Genomic DNA, 19,827 nt, shown 5'->3' on the forward strand with positions numbered 1-19,827 from the left:
GTTCAATTAAACACCTAGTTAAAATAATAAGTAAATAAATACAAGGCTAGTGAGAACTTCGCACTCTTACCCGAAGCATGTGAACTAATGCTGTGACTGCTTTGTCGGGATCTGGGTTTTGCGTGTATAGAAGACTCCCCAAATCCAGATAAAGAACCTGCGTTTTGCTTGAACTCCAAACCAGAAAGCTCTGTCAGAGTGGATGGCACTGGAAGATACAGCTGCTTATTGCGCACCAAAGGACTCAACACTCTCGGGTCTCCTGTAAGGCAAACAAAACAAACCTGCAGAACTTAAACATACTTCATAGAAAAATAAATTGCAGAACAGCCCTGAGAGCCAACCCACTACAAACAGCTGTTAGTCTTAATTATATTCTGGGATGAATAATGAAGTGCCATACAGATATTTCATTGCCAAGAATGAGCAACCACCTCCTATCGTAGCCCACCACTGCCTTTATATGACAGGCGAGCAGCAGCAGTAGAGCTGTGTGTCAGAGCTCTTCCAGGCTTCACCAGTTAGCAGTGACGCCATCAAATACCTCACTTTTCAAAGCCAGAAGCACTCAAGAGGAAAATCATCCCTTCACATCTCAGAATCAGACTTTGTCTATATACATTAAAATACCAGACATCTGACAAGAGGTTACGGTTGAGAACTGTGTGGTTTCAGGGGGCAGGGGAGCTGAGTGTGGTGCTCACAGAATTGAAGCTCTGTGGGTGAGAGAAGGAATGCTTCTCTATGGGCAGAAAGAACAGAAAAACAACGAGAAAAGCCATCTGCACTGGGGAGGAGGAGGGCAGATTATGGAGTTTCAGGATATAACACGCTCAGTTAGGAGAACCAGTCATGTATGAAAGACAGTAACATTTTTCTACTCATAATAAAGCCTTTCTTTACTGTTTAGCTCATAAGAAGAAATTTAAAAGCTTCTCCCTTCTACCCCTCCACACTACCTTCCCTTCCCCCAAAAAATAAAAGAACAAAGAAAAAACAAAGAAAAAACCAAACCGAAAGGCTCCTGAGCATCACCTTGTCTTCCTGAATAGTTTTTTTCCAGGTCATGCTGCAGAAGTCTGTTGTGAAGGGATGGTGATTCTTTATTTATCCTGAAGTCAAACTAGAACAAAACATGTGAGAGAAACACTGAGGTCTTCAAAGGCAAACAGTGTCCTCAAACAGACAAACACAGCCTGAGGAACAAATACGGTTCTCACAAAACAAAGGGGAAAAAAAAACAACGCACACACAGCGCCCTAAAAGACCACTGCAACCAAGGGAGGAGAAGGGGTACAGAAGGAAGCATGACAGATCACACACTGAATGTACAGCAGGCTGTGGGACAGCCCAGCAGCTTCACCTCACACACCCTACAGACATCACGAGAGGGCTATGGGCTACACGAGGCGGAGAGTTAAAAACCACCACGGCACTGCTGGAAAGGCAATGCCCATCCGAAAGCACAGACATGTGGCACAGAAACGTGGCACACAACTGCACGAATCCACCTATCTACTGAAGAAAGAAAAGAGCAATTACTGGTTTGGTTTTACTGGGTATTGCGGATGCCTGGATCAGCAGCTGGAGCCCGCAGCTACCGGCCTGAGCACGGGAAGAGAGAAAAACACACAGGATTACGTTCTTCCATCACCAATACAGCGGGCTCATCCCGCTTCCAAGGGCGGCACATCCAGCTCCGCGCTCACACACTGAGGAGAACCCACCGCCATCACCGCGCGTCCGCCCCGCGGGGACACACAGACACACAGACACGTACCGGGCCGGGCGCGGCCCGCGATCCCCTGCCCTGCCGGCCCTTGCTGGGCACCATGTCCATCCACCCGCTGCTCGGTGCCGGCCGCCGCCCTGTCGGAAATCAATCCGCCGTTACCGCAGTAACTGTCGCTTCCGGGGAGGCGGGATGACGGACGCCACGCCCGGTTGCGCGGTTCTCCGCCCGCCTCACAGCGCCAAGAGCCACCGCTGCCCCACAGCGTCCTCGGAGCGGGGCGTCGTGTGATCGGTGCTGAGCGTTGGGCGCTGGGTCAGCGTGGTGGTGTTTCCTTAAAGCGCCGTTAATCGCCAGCACGGCTGACTGACGGGGAAGGTCCCCCTGAATGTCTGCAGAGGGATTTGCGATGAGACGAAAACGCAGCTGTCGCTTTAATAGCAGAACCAGCCCACCGCAACGCAGCCTTACGGGCTGTGAGTTAAGGCGGCTCGAGATCGTCATCATTTCTTCAAGTCTTTACTCCGTTTGAATCCCACGCGGAGCCGCTGTACAAAAACAAACACCCTCCTTTTCCTCACCACTCCCCGCCTCGTTCCCGGCCCTACAGCTCAGCGCCGTCCCGCACAGCTCGGGTTGAGCCCCGCCGGGCGGTGCTGCCAGCGGGAGGAGGAGCGGCGGGGAGGGAGAGCCCCGAGGCGGGACCGGGCCCGCGGGGAGCGCTGCCGCGGGCGGAGAGGAACGGAGCGGAGCGGGGCGCCATGGCGCAGCGGCAGCACGGGGCCGAGGAGCTCGGGGCCGCCCGCCCGGAACTCGCAGCGAGCGGCGGCCCCGTGCAGATCCGTGTGGCCGCGGAGGAAGAGGAGGAGGAGGAGGAGGAAGGAGCGCGGTGCCCGGCGGCGCGTGGCGGCGGCAGCTGCAGCGAGGAGGAGTCGGGGCGGTGCGGGAGATCCAGGTGAGACGGGACGGGTCGGGGCCGCGGCTGATGCAACGGCGGCGGTGCGGAGTGAATCGGGACTGGATGTGACACCGTGACACCCCGCAGCTGCGGCCCGGCTGCTTGTTTCGGTTTGAGGGTTGTGGTGGTTGTTGTGTTTGTTCTTGGCAGGAAACCATTTAGATGTTCTGTAGTAGAATTTACACGTGAAGCAGCAGATTTTGCTGGGGCTTTGGACACGAGTTGCTCAGAGGTGAAATAACGGACCGCCTTATAACATACTCCGTGACTCACCGTTTGATAACGCCCATAGTGCTCTCTGTGCTGAAGTGGTAAGATCAGCAGACACGGACCTGTGGCAGTGCACCGTGTGAGCATCCAACCTTAGCAAGGGCTTCAGAATGTACATTTAGAGTTTGAACAGTAGGAAATTCAGAGCTTGCCCTCGGGAAAGCACTGTGTGTGCAGATGCTCTTGGGTACAGCACTGAGGCCAATTTGTATGAACTCATCAATAGATTTATTCTTTTAATGATGCATAGGTTGACAAAATGAGGAGTAAGGCTGCTCCTGGATGAGGACGAGTTCCACAGAGGGCGGTGATACCTTCAAAGCCTTCTCAGTTGCCTGGTTTTGGAGTGCACGCTCTGCTTTGCACTCAGTAAGTGGTGTGAGCCCTGCTGGAAGCGGCACAGAGCACTGAGCAGAGCTGGCCTGCAGATCATGTAACATTCAAACAGGATGTCACCATAAGGCCATACCAGCAGTAACAGTAGAGCATCGCTCTGACTCGTTGTGTATGTCTATGAGCTTTTAGCCCCAGCTCACACTATAACTGCAGAAGGTGCGGTTATATTTTCAATTTTGTAACACGTAGCAGCTAACTCTTAAACATCACTTATTTAATCCTCTACAGTAGGCACAGTCTTCAGACATGTTTGCAGACAATGCCGATATGTTCAGTTCTGCTGGAGGTGGCCTTTTTGTAAATGGCCTCTCCCTGATCCAGGGAAAGCCAGAGGTATTGCCACGGACAGCACTGTAAAGGCTCTGCACCAAAAGCCGGTGAGTGGAATTGACACCTGCTTCTGCCCTTTGCATATAACCTTAGCTAAGAAGTTACATATGGGGACGAAGCATTGGATAGGAAATGATTTACCCAAGCATTGGGAATGAACAGCTTCAGCCTAGTTGAGCTCCAGCACTACTCAGAATTGTCTTCTTATTGCTTACAAAATGAAAGCCATCCTACATGGTCGAGACACCACAGTTCTAGGGGAGTCCTGTGAATATTTAGGGTGTTTGTTCCCCAGTCTCTCAGCTGCCAGGTACTTCACAAAAATATACAGGCTTTAGAAGGACGAGCTGCTCCTCTACACATAACAAAAGATAATTCTTGCCCAACTTAAATGTCTTTTGAGTGCAGCCAGACACGGGAATCCGACCTTCAAAGGTGAAAGATTTGAATGGTGGTATCAGTTCTGCAATCAAAATTGAGATTTAATGATATCTGCAGCTGTCAGTCCTGCTAGTTTATATCACACCTGCTGGTACCAGTTGGTTCTGTTAACACATTTCCATTGCCTTGAGTGAGCCTGCTGTTGGATCTGTTTATTATATTGCCACATAGTGCTTATTAATGCAACAACACTGCTGTTCTCTAGATTCAGCAAAGGTGTCAGATTCCATTTACATTAATATGTTGTTTGTGAGTTTTGATACTGTAAACCCCAAAACTATGCAGATAAAACACCACTTTTTTTTCACGGTGCTGACTGACATCGATTCATCGTCAAATCAGCCTTCAGTTATACCCCCCCCGCAGGCAGTACCAGTTGGTCATTAATAGGAGTTAACACACAGCTAATTATCAATTCCCACCTTTGCAGGATGGGGAGCTCCCAATACAATAATTACTGACAGCTGCTATAAGAGCCCTGAAGATTTTGTGAAAGCTGAACTGTTTGCCAAACACAGAAATGCTGTACAGTTCAAAGTGTGCCCGATATTTAATGTTTTAGAGAGCTGAGATGTGTCACCCTGACTCCGTGTGTTAACGCTGTAAGAACAGAACTGATGCAGTCCATTTTTTTTTTCCAAGCACGATGCTGCATTTTCTTTCCATCTGAAGCTTCAAAATACCTGCAAATGTCTGTACTAATAAAACCTGTAAAAGTTGTAAGCTCCATCCTGTACTTAAGGTAAGCTCTACTTAGCAAAGTGTGGATATGTTAAAGTGCTGACATACTCACGTGATTTCTTCTGCACACAGTGAATGGAAGACGAGAGGTTGTGGAGTGAGAGAATGAAAAACGATCACTTTACCTTGTTTTCCTTCCTTCTCAAATCAGCAACAACTGGAGGCCACTGAAGTCTTTTTCCTGTCTTAATAACAACTTCATCTGTTACCCTCCACTTCCAGCATTTTCCAGTGACTGAAATTTGGGTTCTTTTGCTCTCACTCCTGTCAGCCTTTGAAGCCCGACCTCCTTAAGTGGCTACAGAGGTTCTGACGGGATTTCTAGGGTTGTGTGACAGACTGGCTGTGTGTAGCTGTTGCCCAGGGGAAGAGCCATAAATAAATAGCTAGCTTCAAAAGCCTGCAGTAACTGGTCACATCTGGGAGTGCAGTGTGTTCCCTGTGCAGAACCCACTGACCAGAGCAGTGTGGGCTCTGCTGCCAACTCAATGGTGTGGGCAGCTCAGCACCATGCAGCACATCAGCCTGCAGTAGGACCTTGTTCTAATTTGTCCCCACAAGAAATGGCTGCAGCCTCTGCCTGCCTACAGAGCTGCCCTCAGGGCACCCCAGCGTGAAGCCTGCTCCCTCTTGTTCAGCAATCTCACAAACTGCAAAAACCACTTTAAGAAAAAATTGAGGAAATGGCTCCTCCTTTTTACCACTGAGGTATATGAGAGACAGTCTGAACAATAACAATTACATGATTTTTTAAGGACTGGGGAACATAGTGGATTATTATTATTATTATTATTATTATTATTATTATTATTATTATTATTATTATTATTATTATTATTATTATTATTATTATTATTATTATTGTAGGAACTTTAGTGATGGTCCCACAGCAGAACTAGACAGCTCATAGCTTTGGAAAAAGCCCCAAACATCTCCTAGACTGCCATTATAATTCTTATAACAACATCTGTGGCTGCAGTGTGTGGGTGAGCTATTTGCCTCAGAGCTGGACGGCAGCTCAAAAGGTTGTTTGTATTCCAGCAACAAACACGTGGCTGTAATGGGATGTGGCAACAAGCTGGTCTCAGTTCCATGGCTCCAAGATCTTTTCTTAGGACAGAATTCTGGGCAGTGCTCTACGCTGCACAGATACGTAGACAGCAGCATGGCAGGGGGAGACAGGAAATTGGTGTGATCTCTTAAGCAACCTGCCTACAGCTATTCCTGAGGGATACCACGTGAACCACTACCACGGCACTGTCCTTAATCTGACACTACAGAGAGCTCCAGTCCCTCAGTAAACAGCCAGTGAAGTTACTCTGACACTGCAGGATTGACCTGTAAAAAGTTCAGCAGTCCTGTCAGCCTGCATTACTCACTGGAAACTGGCTGCTGACACCAATTGCATTCAGAAAGTGAAAATGCTTGAGAAAATACGGTTCCATCAGTTTAGAACATGAATTCCCTGTTATACTCATGGAGCACAGAAATGTTAACACCTTCGTGCTGAAAAACCAAATGCTGCCACAGCAGAGATGTAAGCTCCTGTGCACTTGCATTTCTTGTTTTGGTGCAAGATTTGAGCCGGCAGCGTTTTGAAGACACTTGTAAACATGTGTCATTGTTCCACACTGAGATCAGCTTTTGGCACGAGCTCAGGAATTTGATTCCTTACACTGACTGGAAAGCATCATCTGAGCCGGCCTCCTGCCTCAGATGGACAGGGCTCTACCTATCCACTGCCTATCTATAAAAGAAGCTGGAAACTAACATTATGGGTATTCATTTTCACTTTGTTTTTTGTTTCATTCTTTTAATCTATTAATAAGAGATGGAGTCCTATTGGTCCTATTGATCAAATTATCTGTTTTTCAGTGGCGGGGAAAATGATGATGACTCTGACCAGAACTGGAAACCACCAGAAAATGACCTGATCCAGAAGTTGATTGCACAGATTGAATATTATTTCTCAGATGAGAACCTTGAGAAAGACGCCTTCCTTCTAAAGCACGTGAGAAGAAATAAGATGGGCTACGTCAGTGTTAAACTCCTCACTTCTTTTAAGAAAGTAAGTTAACTTCTTAAAAGTAATTTTCTTACAAAGATATATGAGAGGGATGAAAAGAACTTCTACAGGCAGTTCTACAGTCTTCTTTTTACCTGCCTCTCTGAGGCCTTGACTCGGTTTTGATGTGGTGGTGAGGCTTGTTCTCATCCACAGCATTCACTTCTCAACTCTTTCACGATGGCCTGGGGAAATCACAGGCATTTACAGGACTGCACTTTTAAATTCTCTTTCTGGGAGCAGGAAGGAATCATGAGCAGAACAGAGGATGAGATTCATTTCTAGATCAGCTACGCACGAGTAATTCAGTTATCCTGGTAGAGCTACTTTATTGTCTCTGAGAAGGGCCTTGGCAAAAGCACAGAGAGCCCAAAACCAAACAAGAATTAGAAGTTATCGAGTAATTAAAGTAACTCTAAGTTGAGGTGGTTTTTATTCATAGTTCTCCGGTTGTATTTATTTCACATTTGGAGCTCCCATGTATGTGCATGTAACGGTTTTCAAATTACATTTTAAGTACTTTGTCAGGACTGTCGATCTTTGCAAAGCTATTCAGTACCAAAATTAATGCAATTTATGTGTGTTTGATCAGGTGTGCTGTTTAACCTGTGTCTGTCTTCAAGGTGAAACACCTTACCCGTGACTGGAGAACCACGGCCCACGCACTGAAGTACTCAGACATGCTTGAGCTCAACGACGATAACAGAAAGGTTAGAAGAAATACACCAGTTCCAGTGTTTCCAAGTGAAAACCTCCCTACCAGGATGTTACTTGTGTATGATATCCACATGATTTCTGAACTGCAGGGTCTTAACAAACAAGAAAACGGATGTATACAAGAAAAAGTAATGGAATATCTCCTCAAAGCTTTTGTAAATTTTGGTGTAATTTCATCAGTTCGTATTCTCAAGCCTGGTAGGGATCTGCCCCCTGATATCAGGAGGTTCAGCAGTCGGTATACGCAAATGGGAACACAGGAATGTGCAATTGTAGAATTTGAAGAAGTAGATGCTGCTGTGCAGGCTCATGAATTCATGTGTGCTGAAAAGAAAGAGACTGGCATGAAAGTTGTCCTCATTGGCACGAAACCTCCAAAGAAGAAAGTCCCTAAAGACAAGAACCGTGATGAAGATAACAACAAGAGTCTGAAGAAAGTTAGATCCCTTAACAAGAGAGTTGAGGAACTTCAGTTTACTGGTGACGAATCATCAGCAAATAGCTCTTCTGAGCCAGAGAGTAATCCTACATCACCACTCTCAGGACGCAGAAATACTGTGACAAGTACTACAAGCAAGTTGAGTCCCGTCGTGCACCCAAACAACCATCTGAGTCCTAACGTATCACCCAGATCAAGTCCTTGGAACAGTCCATCCTCTCTAAGGAAAGTGACCAAAAAGTCTCCACTGGCTGAAGACAGCAAACTCAACCTGAGCACTAGTCCTGAAATTCCAAGAAAATGCACAGATTATTCCTCAGACAGCAGCATTACACCGTCTGGTAGTCCTTGGGTACAGAGAAGAAAAGCTCAGACTACAACACAAGAGAAGAGTCCGGTCAGTAGCCCCATGCTAGCTCGGAAAATACAAAATGCAGATGGTCTACCCGTAGGGGTGCTGCGGCTGCCCAGAGGTCCTGATGGCACTAAAGGATTCCACAGTGGCTGTGAAAGAAGGAAAGCCATGAAGAATGAATAAATCCTTCCTTAAAAATAATATCACCATTCAGTCAAGTTCTTTTCTTCAGGCCTGGTGAAAGACTGTCACTTTAAGTGACTGAGTTGAGTCAGTATTTAATTTCTAAACATTTTATATTCACGCTGAGACTTTATCATTTGTATATTTGTATTTTCACTTCATAGAATCACAGGATAGTTACGATTGGAAGGCATCGCTGTTTGAGCAGGGTCAGCCGCACCAGGTCACTGAGCACCACGCTTGGGTTCTGTGCATCTGCAAGTTCTCTGGGTAATCCAACCCCGGCATTCAAACACACACACAATAAAAAAAACTGTTTCCATATGTTCAGATAGAATTTCCTGTGTTCAGTTTGTGCCCCTTTTCTTTTTACTATGTAACACTGGGGAGAGCCAGGCTACATCTTCATTCATACTTAAATACATTGTTGAGATCTCCTTGAGCCTTTCCCAGTCTGAACAGCTTCATCTCTCTCATCCTCTCCCATGAGATGCTCCAGTACTTCAGCCATTTACACACTTACCTACTGCAGTTCCCTTATCTGCATTTTTCATGTGTTCGCTTGAAATGCCTGAACACACTGAAGCACCATCTGGGATCATTAACACAATGACACTATTTGCAAACCTGAAAAGCAGTGTGCCAATGTTTACTGCTCAGCAGTTGTATTACAATAAGCTTGGTATGAATTCCTCTTAAATCCTAACAAATGTAAGTTTTGAAGACCTTCTGGGTTTGTCTCTAACTGAGCAATGTGCTCCAGTGAGCAGCTGCTCCCTGCTTGCCAGAACCTCCCAAGTCACTTGTTTAACAGGACCAAAGCGCTTGCTTTCCCGTGATGTGAAAACTCCAAGCATCGAAGGCTGTTTTGTAAGTTTTATCTTGTGTAATCAGATGGAAATAAACGGAATATTAACTCGGTCTAAATCTGCTGCTTTTTCACTTCAAATGTAAGAGATTCTAGAAATAGTTGCTCAGAATTCACAGTTCATTCAGTAACGCGCCCTCTTCCCCCTGCTTCTAATTTCAGGGGTAGAACTCTGTGCTGTAAATAACTGCAGTAACACGTTGCCAGGACTGACTGGCAGAGATCACCAGTTCTGTGCATCGTTGTTCAGCCGCCCACATGTATTTTTCTAATATTTTCCTTTGACTTCACACAAATGGAATCCCCCAAGTTGACTCCTGACTTTGATTACTGGCAAAAGCATTGTAAAATACATAATATATGTTAAAATATACATATATATTATTAAAAATTATGTGGTATTTGGTTGTTGTTTTTGTTTTACTTGTTAAATCAACAGCATATCTGCGAGCTTCTAAGAGACAGGTGAGCACACAGCCATCAGATGAGCAGTTCTCTAACTCTAGCTTATGTACAACCACATCATCTCACGGTGCATCCAGACCAGCCCCACTTCACTAATAACCTGTCACCATGAACCTGTGCAGCAGCCACGTGTCACCATGTGCCAGCCTGCCTTTATCAGGACTACAACTGATACAGGGCCATGTTTTGGAGACACCCAGAAATCAATTAAGCAGAAATACTGGGAAGTGTACATAATATTTCATTAGGTTACAATTCCCAGAGGTACTGGATGTTTGCATGAGAAAAAAAGGCTGGATGCAGTAACTGGATGCAGTAATGTTTATCAGGGCTGTTCTCCCTGAATGAGCACAACAGATGTGTGACATTTATCACCTGAACATTAAAACTCAGACAAATCTGTGTAACATTTAACAGTTTGAAACTAGAATCTCAGACTCTAATTACAAAGCCTGTTTTGTGTTGGGAAGTTCAGCACTCGGCAGACACAACTGGCAAAGCTGACAGCTGTGAACTGCCAGTCGGTGGTTTTTCTTTGCAAATAAAGCAAACACCATCACAGAGGTGATGTTATCAGTTATTAGCAGGCTGTAACCTCAGCAATATTACAAAACTTACAACAGTGTTATCTCAAATCAGCACAGGCCCATTTATGCTGGGATTAAGATCTGTCCAACCGTAACATGCCACAGATAACCTGCCTTCAAACAGGTTTTGTAATTGGAAAACGTTCTGTGGAAACCCCAGGTAACCACGCTGACTCCTGAACAACCCTGATGCTCTCCCCTTACCCAGCTCTCTCCTGGTAGGATTCCTTTGTGTAAGTCTGTGTGTGTGGCATTTCTAATTGCCACTTCAGGGAAAGAGCCACTCCTGTATGTCCTGTCAGCACTGTACCTCGTGATCATTCTATCGTTTACACCAAATTTATATTAAAAAAAAGTCCAAGACAGAAGTCCATACAGCTGCTGCGTTGTATCTGTACTCAGGATTCCTTGCAAGGCCCAGAGTTTCCTCATGTAACTAACTAATCAATACAAAACTGCTTTAGGTAGAAAATACCTGCTCTTGGGGTACGTCCAACGCTCCCCAGGGATACTCAATATAGTACCTAACACAGCTGCACGCCACTGATCATGCATATTTTGCTATCTCAGTACCCCAATACAGATGTACAAATGTTCCATCACGGCCTGAATGAACGAGCACCCTCTGCTGTCAGAACAAACACGGTGCTGCCCTGCGACACATCCCTGTCCTGCACATCCCAAACGCGCACACACACACACACACGATGATGGAGTTGTTTTGAAAACATGCGCGCTCCAAGTATTTTTATTGCTTACAATAATCAAATAGAAATTATAAAGAGCATTTCAAGAATTAGACCATTTCCTCCAAGCCACTCACCATTTGCTAAGGCTTTCAAGATTCTAATCTCTGCCTAAATACTATAGGTACTGAGTGCACCCATAGGCACTCCCAATACACCGCAGAACCCACAGCAGGTTTCCATCATACAGGCATGCCAACAAAAGCAGATGCAGTATTCAAGTCCCTTGAGACAAATATTTCTTTCTCCCTGAGCTTGTTTTCACATTCAATCAATAGCTTAAAACTTTTGTTTTAAAACCAATACGAAGAAACAAATCCACAACCCATACCCACACGGCTTGGCATAGTGCTGCCAACACACAGCCTTTGAACCCTGACAACTGCTCCTTTATTCTCAGTCTCTGATGTTTCTAGTAAGACAATGTATTCCATCCAAGTATTTTATTTGCTTTCAATGTCCGATCAAGCAGAGAGAAGCTGCATGATGATATATTTGGAACTTTAATCACTGATTTAGGGCTCTTCCCAATCATGAAAGGGCATTCACTCCTGTCCTTGCAACCAAAGGGAGCTTGTCTGTCTTCTCTTTTCAATGGCATGGTTTGTGGACAGGATTTATAAGCCTAATGTCTGGAAAAGGCTAAAGCCAGGGATTTCTGTCTATAAAAAAGCAAACAACAAAACAACCCTTGTTTTTAAAGACCAACTAATTAAGCTAATGTTCCTATGCTGTTTACAGCAGTTGTTTGATTAAACAAACAGAGTTGGCTTCAGCTTACACCACTGTTCCCTCAGCTTTGATTTCACTCCATTTGAAGCAAAGATATAGTTGATTGATTCATAGGAAAGATCCCACATCTGCGAGCGAGTCAGATTAAATGTTTTTGCAACCAGTTCATATTCTTGAGACAGATCTGTTGCAAACACGCCTTTATCATCAGTCTGGAGTTAAATCAAAAGAGAAACAAAGTTTAAATTAGTTACATTAGTTAAAGGGTTTTGACTACATGTTACAAAACAGTTTTTACTTTGACATATTTCACATTTTACTCCAGTTCTTCCATCTATTAAGTATCATTTCATCCTTAATTGTGACTGAAAACAGGGCAAAGCAATAAATCACTTATAAATTTCTTAAAAACAAATGATAACCTACAACATAAATTACCCAGAACATATTATTTCCTATAAATATGGCTGAAAGATGGCCTGTACAACATGGTTTACAACAGGATGGTAGAGTGTAAAATCCTGCCATGTACTTGGCACCTTCATGAGGTGGAGAGAGAACTCAAGAGAATTTGAGAAGCCTTATTCAACACAATAAATACTGATGTAAGTGCAAGCTTAAAAACATTCAATCCTGGCTAGGGTGAAATCTGTCAATACAAAAATATTTAAGAACATAATTTGCTGATTATCTACATAAGGAAAATGTCCTGCTTTACAATAAAAAGAAGATTAACATTAAGCATTGCCATTTCTACTACTGACATTTCTCTGATGGAATATTATGATTTGCTATAAGCAGACGATAGGCTGCAATGACAGAAACTGTTAGTAACTCAGCTCTAATTCATAAAAGGAGACATACTCCAACATTACTCTAAAAAACAAAATTGGTTAAAAAACTTACACAAAGCACTGCGGGGTGTCCGATGTTGTACCAGTATCCAAAATGGTGCTTGTCACAGGAAGGCACCGTCTGAGTTTTGATGTTTGATGTCATGCAAAGTTCTAAGGAAGAAAAAAAGAATAATCAAGGAAAGATACTTTCTACACATTACTGGGCTTGCTTCCATTCTAAATGAAAACTGAAATCAATTGTTTTCTTAATTTTCAATGCTTCAAATATTTTGTAAGATCTTCTGATGAGCCCACTGTAGCCATTTTCTTCTTAACTACTGGCTGTGTGTAAAACACAAGGAGCTTGCAAGCCACACACACAAACACCACACAGCCTTTCACAGTTAAGGGTTATGATTTAGTTTTGTTTTCATCTGAGACACCAATTGTTTGCTGCCACAAATATGTAAAAGATACAAGTGCCATCAAAGACAAATCAGCAGTAATTATGATATTCTTAAATTCAGGGATAACCAAGTGATTTCTTGTTTCCTTACCAAGAGGAATATGATACTGTCTAACAAGAGGCACTAACTCTTCTGAGCCAGTTGTTGGAGAGTTGAGAAATGTTCCATGTCCAATCCTGTCAGGAGGCAGGCCCAGGAGAATTTTGGTCTCCTCCTCTTGATTTGGAATCTGGGGAGGATATATTTTACATTCCATTAAAGCAGCATAAAATAATAAATGATCACAACCGAGTTCAAGTTCTATAAATGATCTCAACGAAGTTCAAGTTCTATTTCCATAGCATATCTAATCAAAACAGAGCATAAATGAGGCTAAATATCTGCACTGCTAACCTGAAAGAAAAAAGAAAGAAGGTATGAAAGTGACTGTCAACTATGAATTCTTAAACAAAGAAGCCGTAATCTTAAAAGGATGTATAACAGATAACCTCTATTTGAAATTCCCAAGTACTTTCAGTCAAAAGCATCAAATCAGCAAGGAACAGTTCCACAGTTCTTACTCGGAGCTGAGTAATGAAGATTTATCTTTGTTTTCTCTGGTCAAAATGCTTCAAACCATTACTGCTTTCTCATGAGAAGTTCAAAGCCCACAGAAGCTACTGTCAGCTTCCTCCAGGTTTTTATGAAACAGGAATCACAAAGGACTAAAATAACAAAAACTTTTACCTCTGAGAGATGCAATGCCAGCTTCAGACCTGCTTTTTTTGCTTCTGAGAGGGGTTCCAAAAAATCCTGACCATGCCCTGCCTTGAAGATAGAAAAGCATTGTCATTCTACATCCAGTTTCACCAGACTTCTCTCATCATATGATTAAGAATTCCAGCAATACCAAAATATTTAGCTCCACTGCAGCTACACATGCTTACTTTTCTTTCGCCATTACCCCACTTTAGACTACAGCACAGCAGATAACGCTCTGCTATACAGGTGCAGTTTTGACAAATAAGCCTTACTTCAGCAGTTCAGGTGATGCCCAGCACTGACCACTCACACATCTTGATTTTGATACCCTTTCCATAACTGTCACCTCGAGCTATTTCATTTCAGTTCAGCAGCTATCCTCAAATATTCTTGCTTTCTTGATACCAAAAGACCAGTAGGTGCAGCTAATCAAAATGTACACTTGTGCAGACTTGCTGTAGTACTTAATTCACCTAAATCCAGCCAATCTACTCGGACAATCCAGTAAGAGACACTTCCCAGATAAACACTGCTTTCCAGTGACTCTTTTTTTTCACCATTACAATCTTTTGATTCTTTGTTAAGAGTGTATTTCACTTACAGCAACAGGGATTAATGTGGCATCAGAACTACGAGTAATTAATTCAAACAAGCAATAAACATAAAGCAAAATGTTAAAAGAACAAAGTATCCTTGGAACTGCTTTCTGCTACTCAACATTAAATACTCATTTTCAAAGACAGATCAAAACAAAACAAAAACTTACAGTTGGATCACCACTGAGGTCCAGTCCTACTACAACCCCATCAGTGGAAAGAAGGAATTCTTCAGCAAGTTTAACAGTCTGCTTAGCAACTGTTGGGCCACCTCTTCTATTTATTGCTATCAATAATCTTGGAGAGAAATGTACAGGTTCAGTAAAACATAAGCCATGGTGCCAGGAGACCAACAAATCTCACACCAATACAAAGGGCACTTCACCTCCTTCACGGGTGACAACAGAGAGCATTTGCACTGCAAGCTGTTCAAAGAACAAAGGCAGTAAAGCACAGATGGACATCAACTGGATAAATACAATAGCTTGTGAAATGCAGTAGCCATGGAGAGAAGGAGGGCAGGGAACAATTTACTGCTCTGCTGCTGCCTGCAGTACCAGCAGAGCAAGCTCTTGGAGAGGAACACATGAAAAATAAGAAACCTTCAGCTTTCACAAACAAATCTAACAGGTTGTTATTGAGAATCTTTTAACCAGGCATGTAGATTCACTGCCCATAAGCAACAAGTGACACCTTGTAAAACTGTTCCGATCCTTTTAAAAACCTCTCCTTTACTGCAGGCTGCCTGTAGAGCTAATCCAGCAAAAACATTTGCTAGGAAAGTAGGCTCTGAAAAAGAGACTTCACTGCCTTTCCTTCAAAACGCTGCCTTTCCTGAAAATACTGCAGGGAATGAGCAGCCTTAAGGCTGAAAAGCTGCACCCAGTTTCATTCTCTATCAGTAAAAACAAAGATGAAAAATTAAATTAGCATATAAATTAACTTTCTGTTCCATGACAAAGGTGACTTTCTGTAAGAAAGATTTAATTAGCCAAACCATATGCTAATTAAAAGATACATACATGAATATACAGATATATTTTATCTGGTTTAGACAATCTTTTCTGTACTGTTTTGTAAACCTCTCTGCAAACCATGACGGAGCATCAGACTAAACAAAACCTTGAACAGAGGCACTCTATGGGCTCATTTACCTTACATCTATATCCAAGCCTTCTTCTTTACACTGTTTTATACCCTCAAGTACAGTTTCAACGTACATCCTTTTGGTCATACCTACAAACACAGGCACACATTTGGAATCAACATATTTGAATTAATTGCATCACACTGCACACCAGCTCTCTCGTCTCACTGCTTATTTTGCACTTTTTCTCCATTATTTTTTAATTTACGTAGTACTAATTAACCTCCTGCTAAGCATCTAAGAGAAATAAAACAACATTATGAATCAGGATGTTGCAAAAGCAATTTTCTTATGCGCTTCTATTAAATAACATTAAAGAAAAAAAAAAAGATGGAATTATAAAAATAAAATATATCAGCTACTGAAAGTATTAGCACAGTCAAATGCTCAACTGAAGGCAGTAACTCAAATTCTTGGATAATGGAATTATAACCAATGCATCTTTTTTTCCTCAAAAATGTAGCAGTAAAATGACATTTTTATATCACTACATTTTACTTTTATATTTTAGTTGATCCAAGTGAATTTGACTTGCCTTCTTATTAACACAGTCTTCACTAAGTTTCAGAGCACATCAGACAGGATTAACAACAAGGACATATTATACCTGTGGACTTTTCTTCTCGAGGAGTGCTCCTTAATTCCAGATATTTGACACCATCATCAGCAAATTCTTTAATAACATCCTTAGTTATCTAGTTAAGAAACAGTGCATTAAAACAGCAGTTGTAATGGTTTTCACTCTCTTTTACAACTAAATGAGATCCAATTATCTTTTGGGATGGAACACTTAAAGTTTTCAGGACGGATGTGTTTCCAGCTCTCTGACCCTGGAATATACTCCCCATGGAAGAACCTTCATTTCCCATACAGATACTAGTGAGAGTTATGACAAACAAGCATTTCCAAGTCTGAATGAGGACACTCCTCACCTGGTGCACTTACAAACCCTTTCACAGTTCCTGTATCTTTTTGTAATTTAACAGGCCACCTAGAAATCCTTTTAGATGAGTAAAAAGATACATCACTTTATTCCCACTATAGTGATCACACAACCACTTGTTAATTTTGTAATCTTAGGTAAGCAAAAGACAATTCTATGCTCTATAACTTTAGTATATAAATGAGACAAAGAAGAAACAAGTGACTACAATAAATCAAAGCTTTGCTACTGAAGAAGAGGCGTCACATTTTTAAGGCACTACCGGTCCAAGTATCTGAGTGGTAATAAGGACCACCATATTAGAAGTCCATTGCTTTTAAAAAATATAAAAGGGAAATATTATTTTAATCCTGTATTTCTAAATTAATGTATTTTACACCAGTAATTTTGTCCTCCAGTTGAAGGGACTTTCATGGATACCACTGTTATTCAGAATTGAACCAACAAACCTTGACTTTGTACATCACTTGCTTGTCTGAAACTGTTTTAACAGACTTACCAGTAAAATATCTTCAGTCCTTGTTGTAATCTGATAGATGATCTGAAACATCTGAAAACACCTAAAATAAAGTCAGAAAATAAACACTGAACAGTAAATTGAGCACTCATTAAAATCTACGCTGTGAGAACCTGTACCATGTTAATTAACCAGCTTGTAGCTTTAAATGCACACTGAATTTTGTTTATATGGCAACCAAGACCACCTTAAGGGCCACTTCTGGTTTCAGAAGCTGACACATTTGCAACAGAAATCATTAATGTCAATGTGAGATTTCCATTTTCTTTCCAAATACTTAAGGAATGAACTTACAGGTACAACTAGATAACAAAACCTAATGGTTTTTACTAAACTGAAATTCACATATATATCTGCAGTCAGTATACAAGGTCACAATTAAGTTTGCAACTTAATTAAAAGGTACATGGTAAATGTTGATCTCACGCACGTTTACTCACTCATCTAAGGTTCTTTTCTTTCCTTTGTCAATCACAGTCATTCCATTCTGGATCTGAAGGTTTGGCTTCTGGGCCATAAGTTTCTTCATAGTTGAAGAACTGATACAGCCATTCAAATGAGCATGAAGTTCCTAAGGGGGTGGGGAGGAAACACATTGTGTGTGTTTAAGTGAGAAAGAGAGCTTCTACCTTTACTTCTGTATTACCATTCACATATCCTGTATTGCTGCTTCACTCCAAGTTTGAAAATAGCAATTATCTCTATGTTTGGCCAACAATCACTTCCCCACATTAGCATTCACCAGCACAGCAGAGTCTGTCCTCTTTGCCTCTCACTAGGAGGGCTGGGCTTAGCACAGATGCCAGCTCTGTCTTATGGTCTCTGGGCTGCTGAGGTATGAAACAGTTCCTTAGAGCCCTCCAAACTCTAAAACACATGTGCAAAGCACAGGCTTTGCTACACAGAACCCTCTGGCATTCCACTCTTCTTAGAGGTAGATTTGGAGAAGTATTTCTTAAAGCCGTTGATTGGAAAATACTGAAATCATAACTTCTTGAAAATTTGATTTTAATTTTATAAGCTATTACATTTTGGATTCCTAAAGCACTACAATCCCAGGCAGAGGAAAGGGGTCTCATCACTTCAACCAATGCACAACTCCAATCCACAACAACCAAACTCTGTGGTGAGTACGTGCCGCTGGCTGTTTTGGAAGTGCAGAACTGCAACACCGATAAGATGCAGCAGCACGCACCCAGAGATAGCACAGAGGCTCTAAAACACACCCTTTGGAACATGGAGCATGTTATCGGGGACAGACTTCTTTGGGTAGCTTTGGAGTAAACAGGACAAAATAAAGAAAATAAAGCTCAGCTCAACTGTTTTAAATGGAAGAACATACTACAAAAGCTGCAAATAAAGCAGACGGCCAACAGACACAGCACCTTCCAGAGCATGGAACAGAATCAGAATCATTAATGTTGGAAAGACCACTAAGATCATCTAGTTCAACCACCAGTCCATGCCTGTGACTGCTCTAGTCCATGTCCTTCAGTGCCACATCTACCCCTGTCTTGAACATCACCAGGGATGATGGCTCCACCACCTAACTGGGCAGCCTGTGCCCATGCATCACCTCCCTCTCTGAGAAGAAATGCTTCCTAATATCCAATTTGAACCTCACCTGGTGCAACTTAAGGCCATCACCTCTCATCCTATCACTGTTACATGGGAGAAGAGGCTGATCCTCACCTCACCACAACCTCCTCCAGACTGAACAACCCCAGCTCCCTCAGCTGCTCCCCATAACACTTGTGCTCCAGACCCTTCACAGCTTTGTTGCTCTTCTCTGGACACACTCAGGGCCTCAGTGTCTTTCTTGTAAAGGCGGACTCAAAACTGAACACAAGACTTAAGATCTTGAGACCTCACCAGAGCTGCATCCTGAGGGACGATCACCTGCAGCTCCTACTGGCTGCACTGTCTCCAATACAAGCCAGGCTGCCCTGCACCTGTGCACACTGCTGGTTCGTGCTCAGCCATCCGTCAGCCCACAGCTCCAGCCCCTTTCCTGTCACAGCTCCCCAGCCGCTCTGCCCCAGCCGGCAGCAATGCACAGGGCTGCTGTGACTGAAGCGCAGCACCCGGCACTTGGTCTTGTTGAACGTCAGCCCGTTGGCCTCAGCCCAGCAATTCAGCTTATGCAGATCCATCTGTAGGGCCTTGATACTCTCAGATCGATCGACACATCCTCCCAACGAGGTGTCAGCTGCGAACTTACTGAGGGTGCACTCAATCCCTTCATCGAGACCATGAATGAAGATATAACACCGGGCCATCCCCAACCCTGAGCCCTGAGGATACAGCTGGTGGTCCCCCGCTGGACCTGACTCCATTCACCACGACATTCAGCCCCATCCCGAAGGCAGGCAGGTCTCCGGCCCGTCCCGCCGCCCCGCAGCTCACCACTTTGGGCAGCTCCCGGTAGAAGCTCCGCTCCGCTTCCGCCGCCATGACGGCACCTATGCTGGGGGGCGGCCCGGGGCGGGGCCATAGCGGCGCACCGCCCTGCAGGGCCCGCCCGGCGGCTCCGGACGGCCGGGATCAGCCGCCCG

General features: G+C 43.4%; 3 protein-coding genes across 14 annotated transcripts in view; 1 reads left to right on the forward strand and 2 right to left on the reverse strand.

Moving 5' to 3' along the window:
- LRRC49 (leucine rich repeat containing 49) overlaps positions 1-1,881 on the reverse strand; it is a 38,442-nt gene extending 36,561 nt beyond the window's left edge. For 3 of the 4 annotated variants that reach the window (XM_015872583.3, XM_015872581.3, XM_085515702.1), the window contains exons 1-4: positions 1,781-1,881; positions 1,543-1,605; positions 1,036-1,123; positions 71-262 (exon numbers count right to left, since the gene is read on the reverse strand). In XM_015872583.3, coding sequence (XP_015728069.2) covers positions 71-262; positions 1,036-1,123; positions 1,543-1,605; positions 1,781-1,840 — 403 coding nt within the window. In that variant the 5' untranslated portion in view covers positions 1,841-1,881. The remainder of the gene's footprint in view (positions 1-70; positions 263-1,035; positions 1,124-1,542; positions 1,606-1,780) is intronic. The other variant, XM_015872582.3, reaches the window with a different exon arrangement.
- A 33-nt stretch (positions 1,882-1,914) lies between these two features.
- Positions 1,915-9,896, forward strand: LARP6 (La ribonucleoprotein 6, translational regulator). Of its 5 annotated transcripts, XM_085515704.1 has the most exons (5): positions 2,371-2,687; positions 3,585-3,733; positions 4,770-4,869; positions 6,744-6,936; positions 7,557-9,896. In XM_085515704.1, exons 3-5 carry the CDS (start codon positions 4,817-4,819, stop codon positions 8,625-8,627), a joined length of 1,317 nt encoding a protein of 438 aa, XP_085371830.1. In that variant the 5' UTR covers positions 2,371-2,687; positions 3,585-3,733; positions 4,770-4,816; the 3' UTR covers positions 8,628-9,896. The 5 variants fall into 5 exon arrangements, with proteins under 5 accessions (XP_015728071.2, XP_085371830.1, XP_085371829.1 ...); XM_015872585.3 differs by lacking the exons at positions 3,585-3,733; positions 4,770-4,869 and having other exon boundaries at positions 1,915-2,687; XM_085515703.1 differs by lacking the exons at positions 2,371-2,687; positions 3,585-3,733 and having other exon boundaries at positions 4,608-4,869.
- Positions 9,897-11,279: 1,383 nt separating this feature from the next.
- Positions 11,280-19,741, reverse strand: MAPDA (N6-Methyl-AMP deaminase). Of its 5 annotated transcripts, XM_085515707.1 has the most exons (11): positions 18,920-19,369; positions 18,301-18,848; positions 17,713-17,843; positions 17,255-17,315; positions 16,420-16,507; positions 15,820-15,901; positions 14,836-14,962; positions 14,055-14,135; positions 13,419-13,557; positions 12,932-13,032; positions 11,280-12,237 (listed from the first exon to the last, which is right to left on the reverse strand). In XM_085515707.1, the coding sequence occupies exons 2-11, from the start codon at positions 18,508-18,510 to the stop codon at positions 12,046-12,048; spliced, it is 1,212 nt and encodes a 403-aa protein (XP_085371833.1). In that variant the 5' UTR covers positions 18,511-18,848; positions 18,920-19,369; the 3' UTR covers positions 11,280-12,045. The 5 variants fall into 5 exon arrangements, with proteins under 5 accessions (XP_085371833.1, XP_015728077.2, XP_015728079.2 ...); XM_015872591.3 differs by lacking the exons at positions 18,301-18,848; positions 18,920-19,369 and adding an exon at positions 19,679-19,741; XM_015872593.2 differs by lacking the exons at positions 18,301-18,848; positions 18,920-19,369 and adding an exon at positions 19,679-19,741 and having other exon boundaries at positions 17,703-17,843.
- Positions 19,742-19,827: the final 86 nt, after the last annotated feature.

Source organism: Coturnix japonica, chromosome 14, assembly GCF_054131305.1.
Source record: "Coturnix japonica strain WE chromosome 14, WE-NBRP24, whole genome shotgun sequence".
Lineage (NCBI taxonomy): Eukaryota > Metazoa > Chordata > Aves > Galliformes > Phasianidae > Coturnix > Coturnix japonica.

Bases quoted from the DNA above. Each gene is read 5' to 3' on its own strand.
- LARP6 (XM_015872585.3), top strand. From the start codon at position 2,494: ATGGCGCAGCGGCAGCACGGGGCCGAGGAGCTCGGGGCCGCCCGCCCG. The intron at 2,688-6,743 runs GTGAGACGGGAC...TCTGTTTTTCAG, and splicing joins GGGCGGTGCGGGAGATCCAG to TGGCGGGGAAAATGATGATG. The intron at 6,937-7,556 runs GTAAGTTAACTT...TCTGTCTTCAAG, and splicing joins TCCTCACTTCTTTTAAGAAA to GTGAAACACCTTACCCGTGA.
- MAPDA (XM_085515707.1), bottom strand. From the start codon at position 18,510: ATGTTCCAAAGGGTGTGTTTTAGAGCCTCTGTGCTATCTCTGGGTGCG. The intron at 16,508-17,254 runs GTAAGTCTGTTA...TTTCTTAACTAG, and splicing joins GGACTGAAGATATTTTACTG to ATAACTAAGGATGTTATTAA. The intron at 12,238-12,931 runs GTAAGTTTTTTA...ATTTAACTCCAG, and splicing joins GACACCCCGCAGTGCTTTGT to ACTGATGATAAAGGCGTGTT.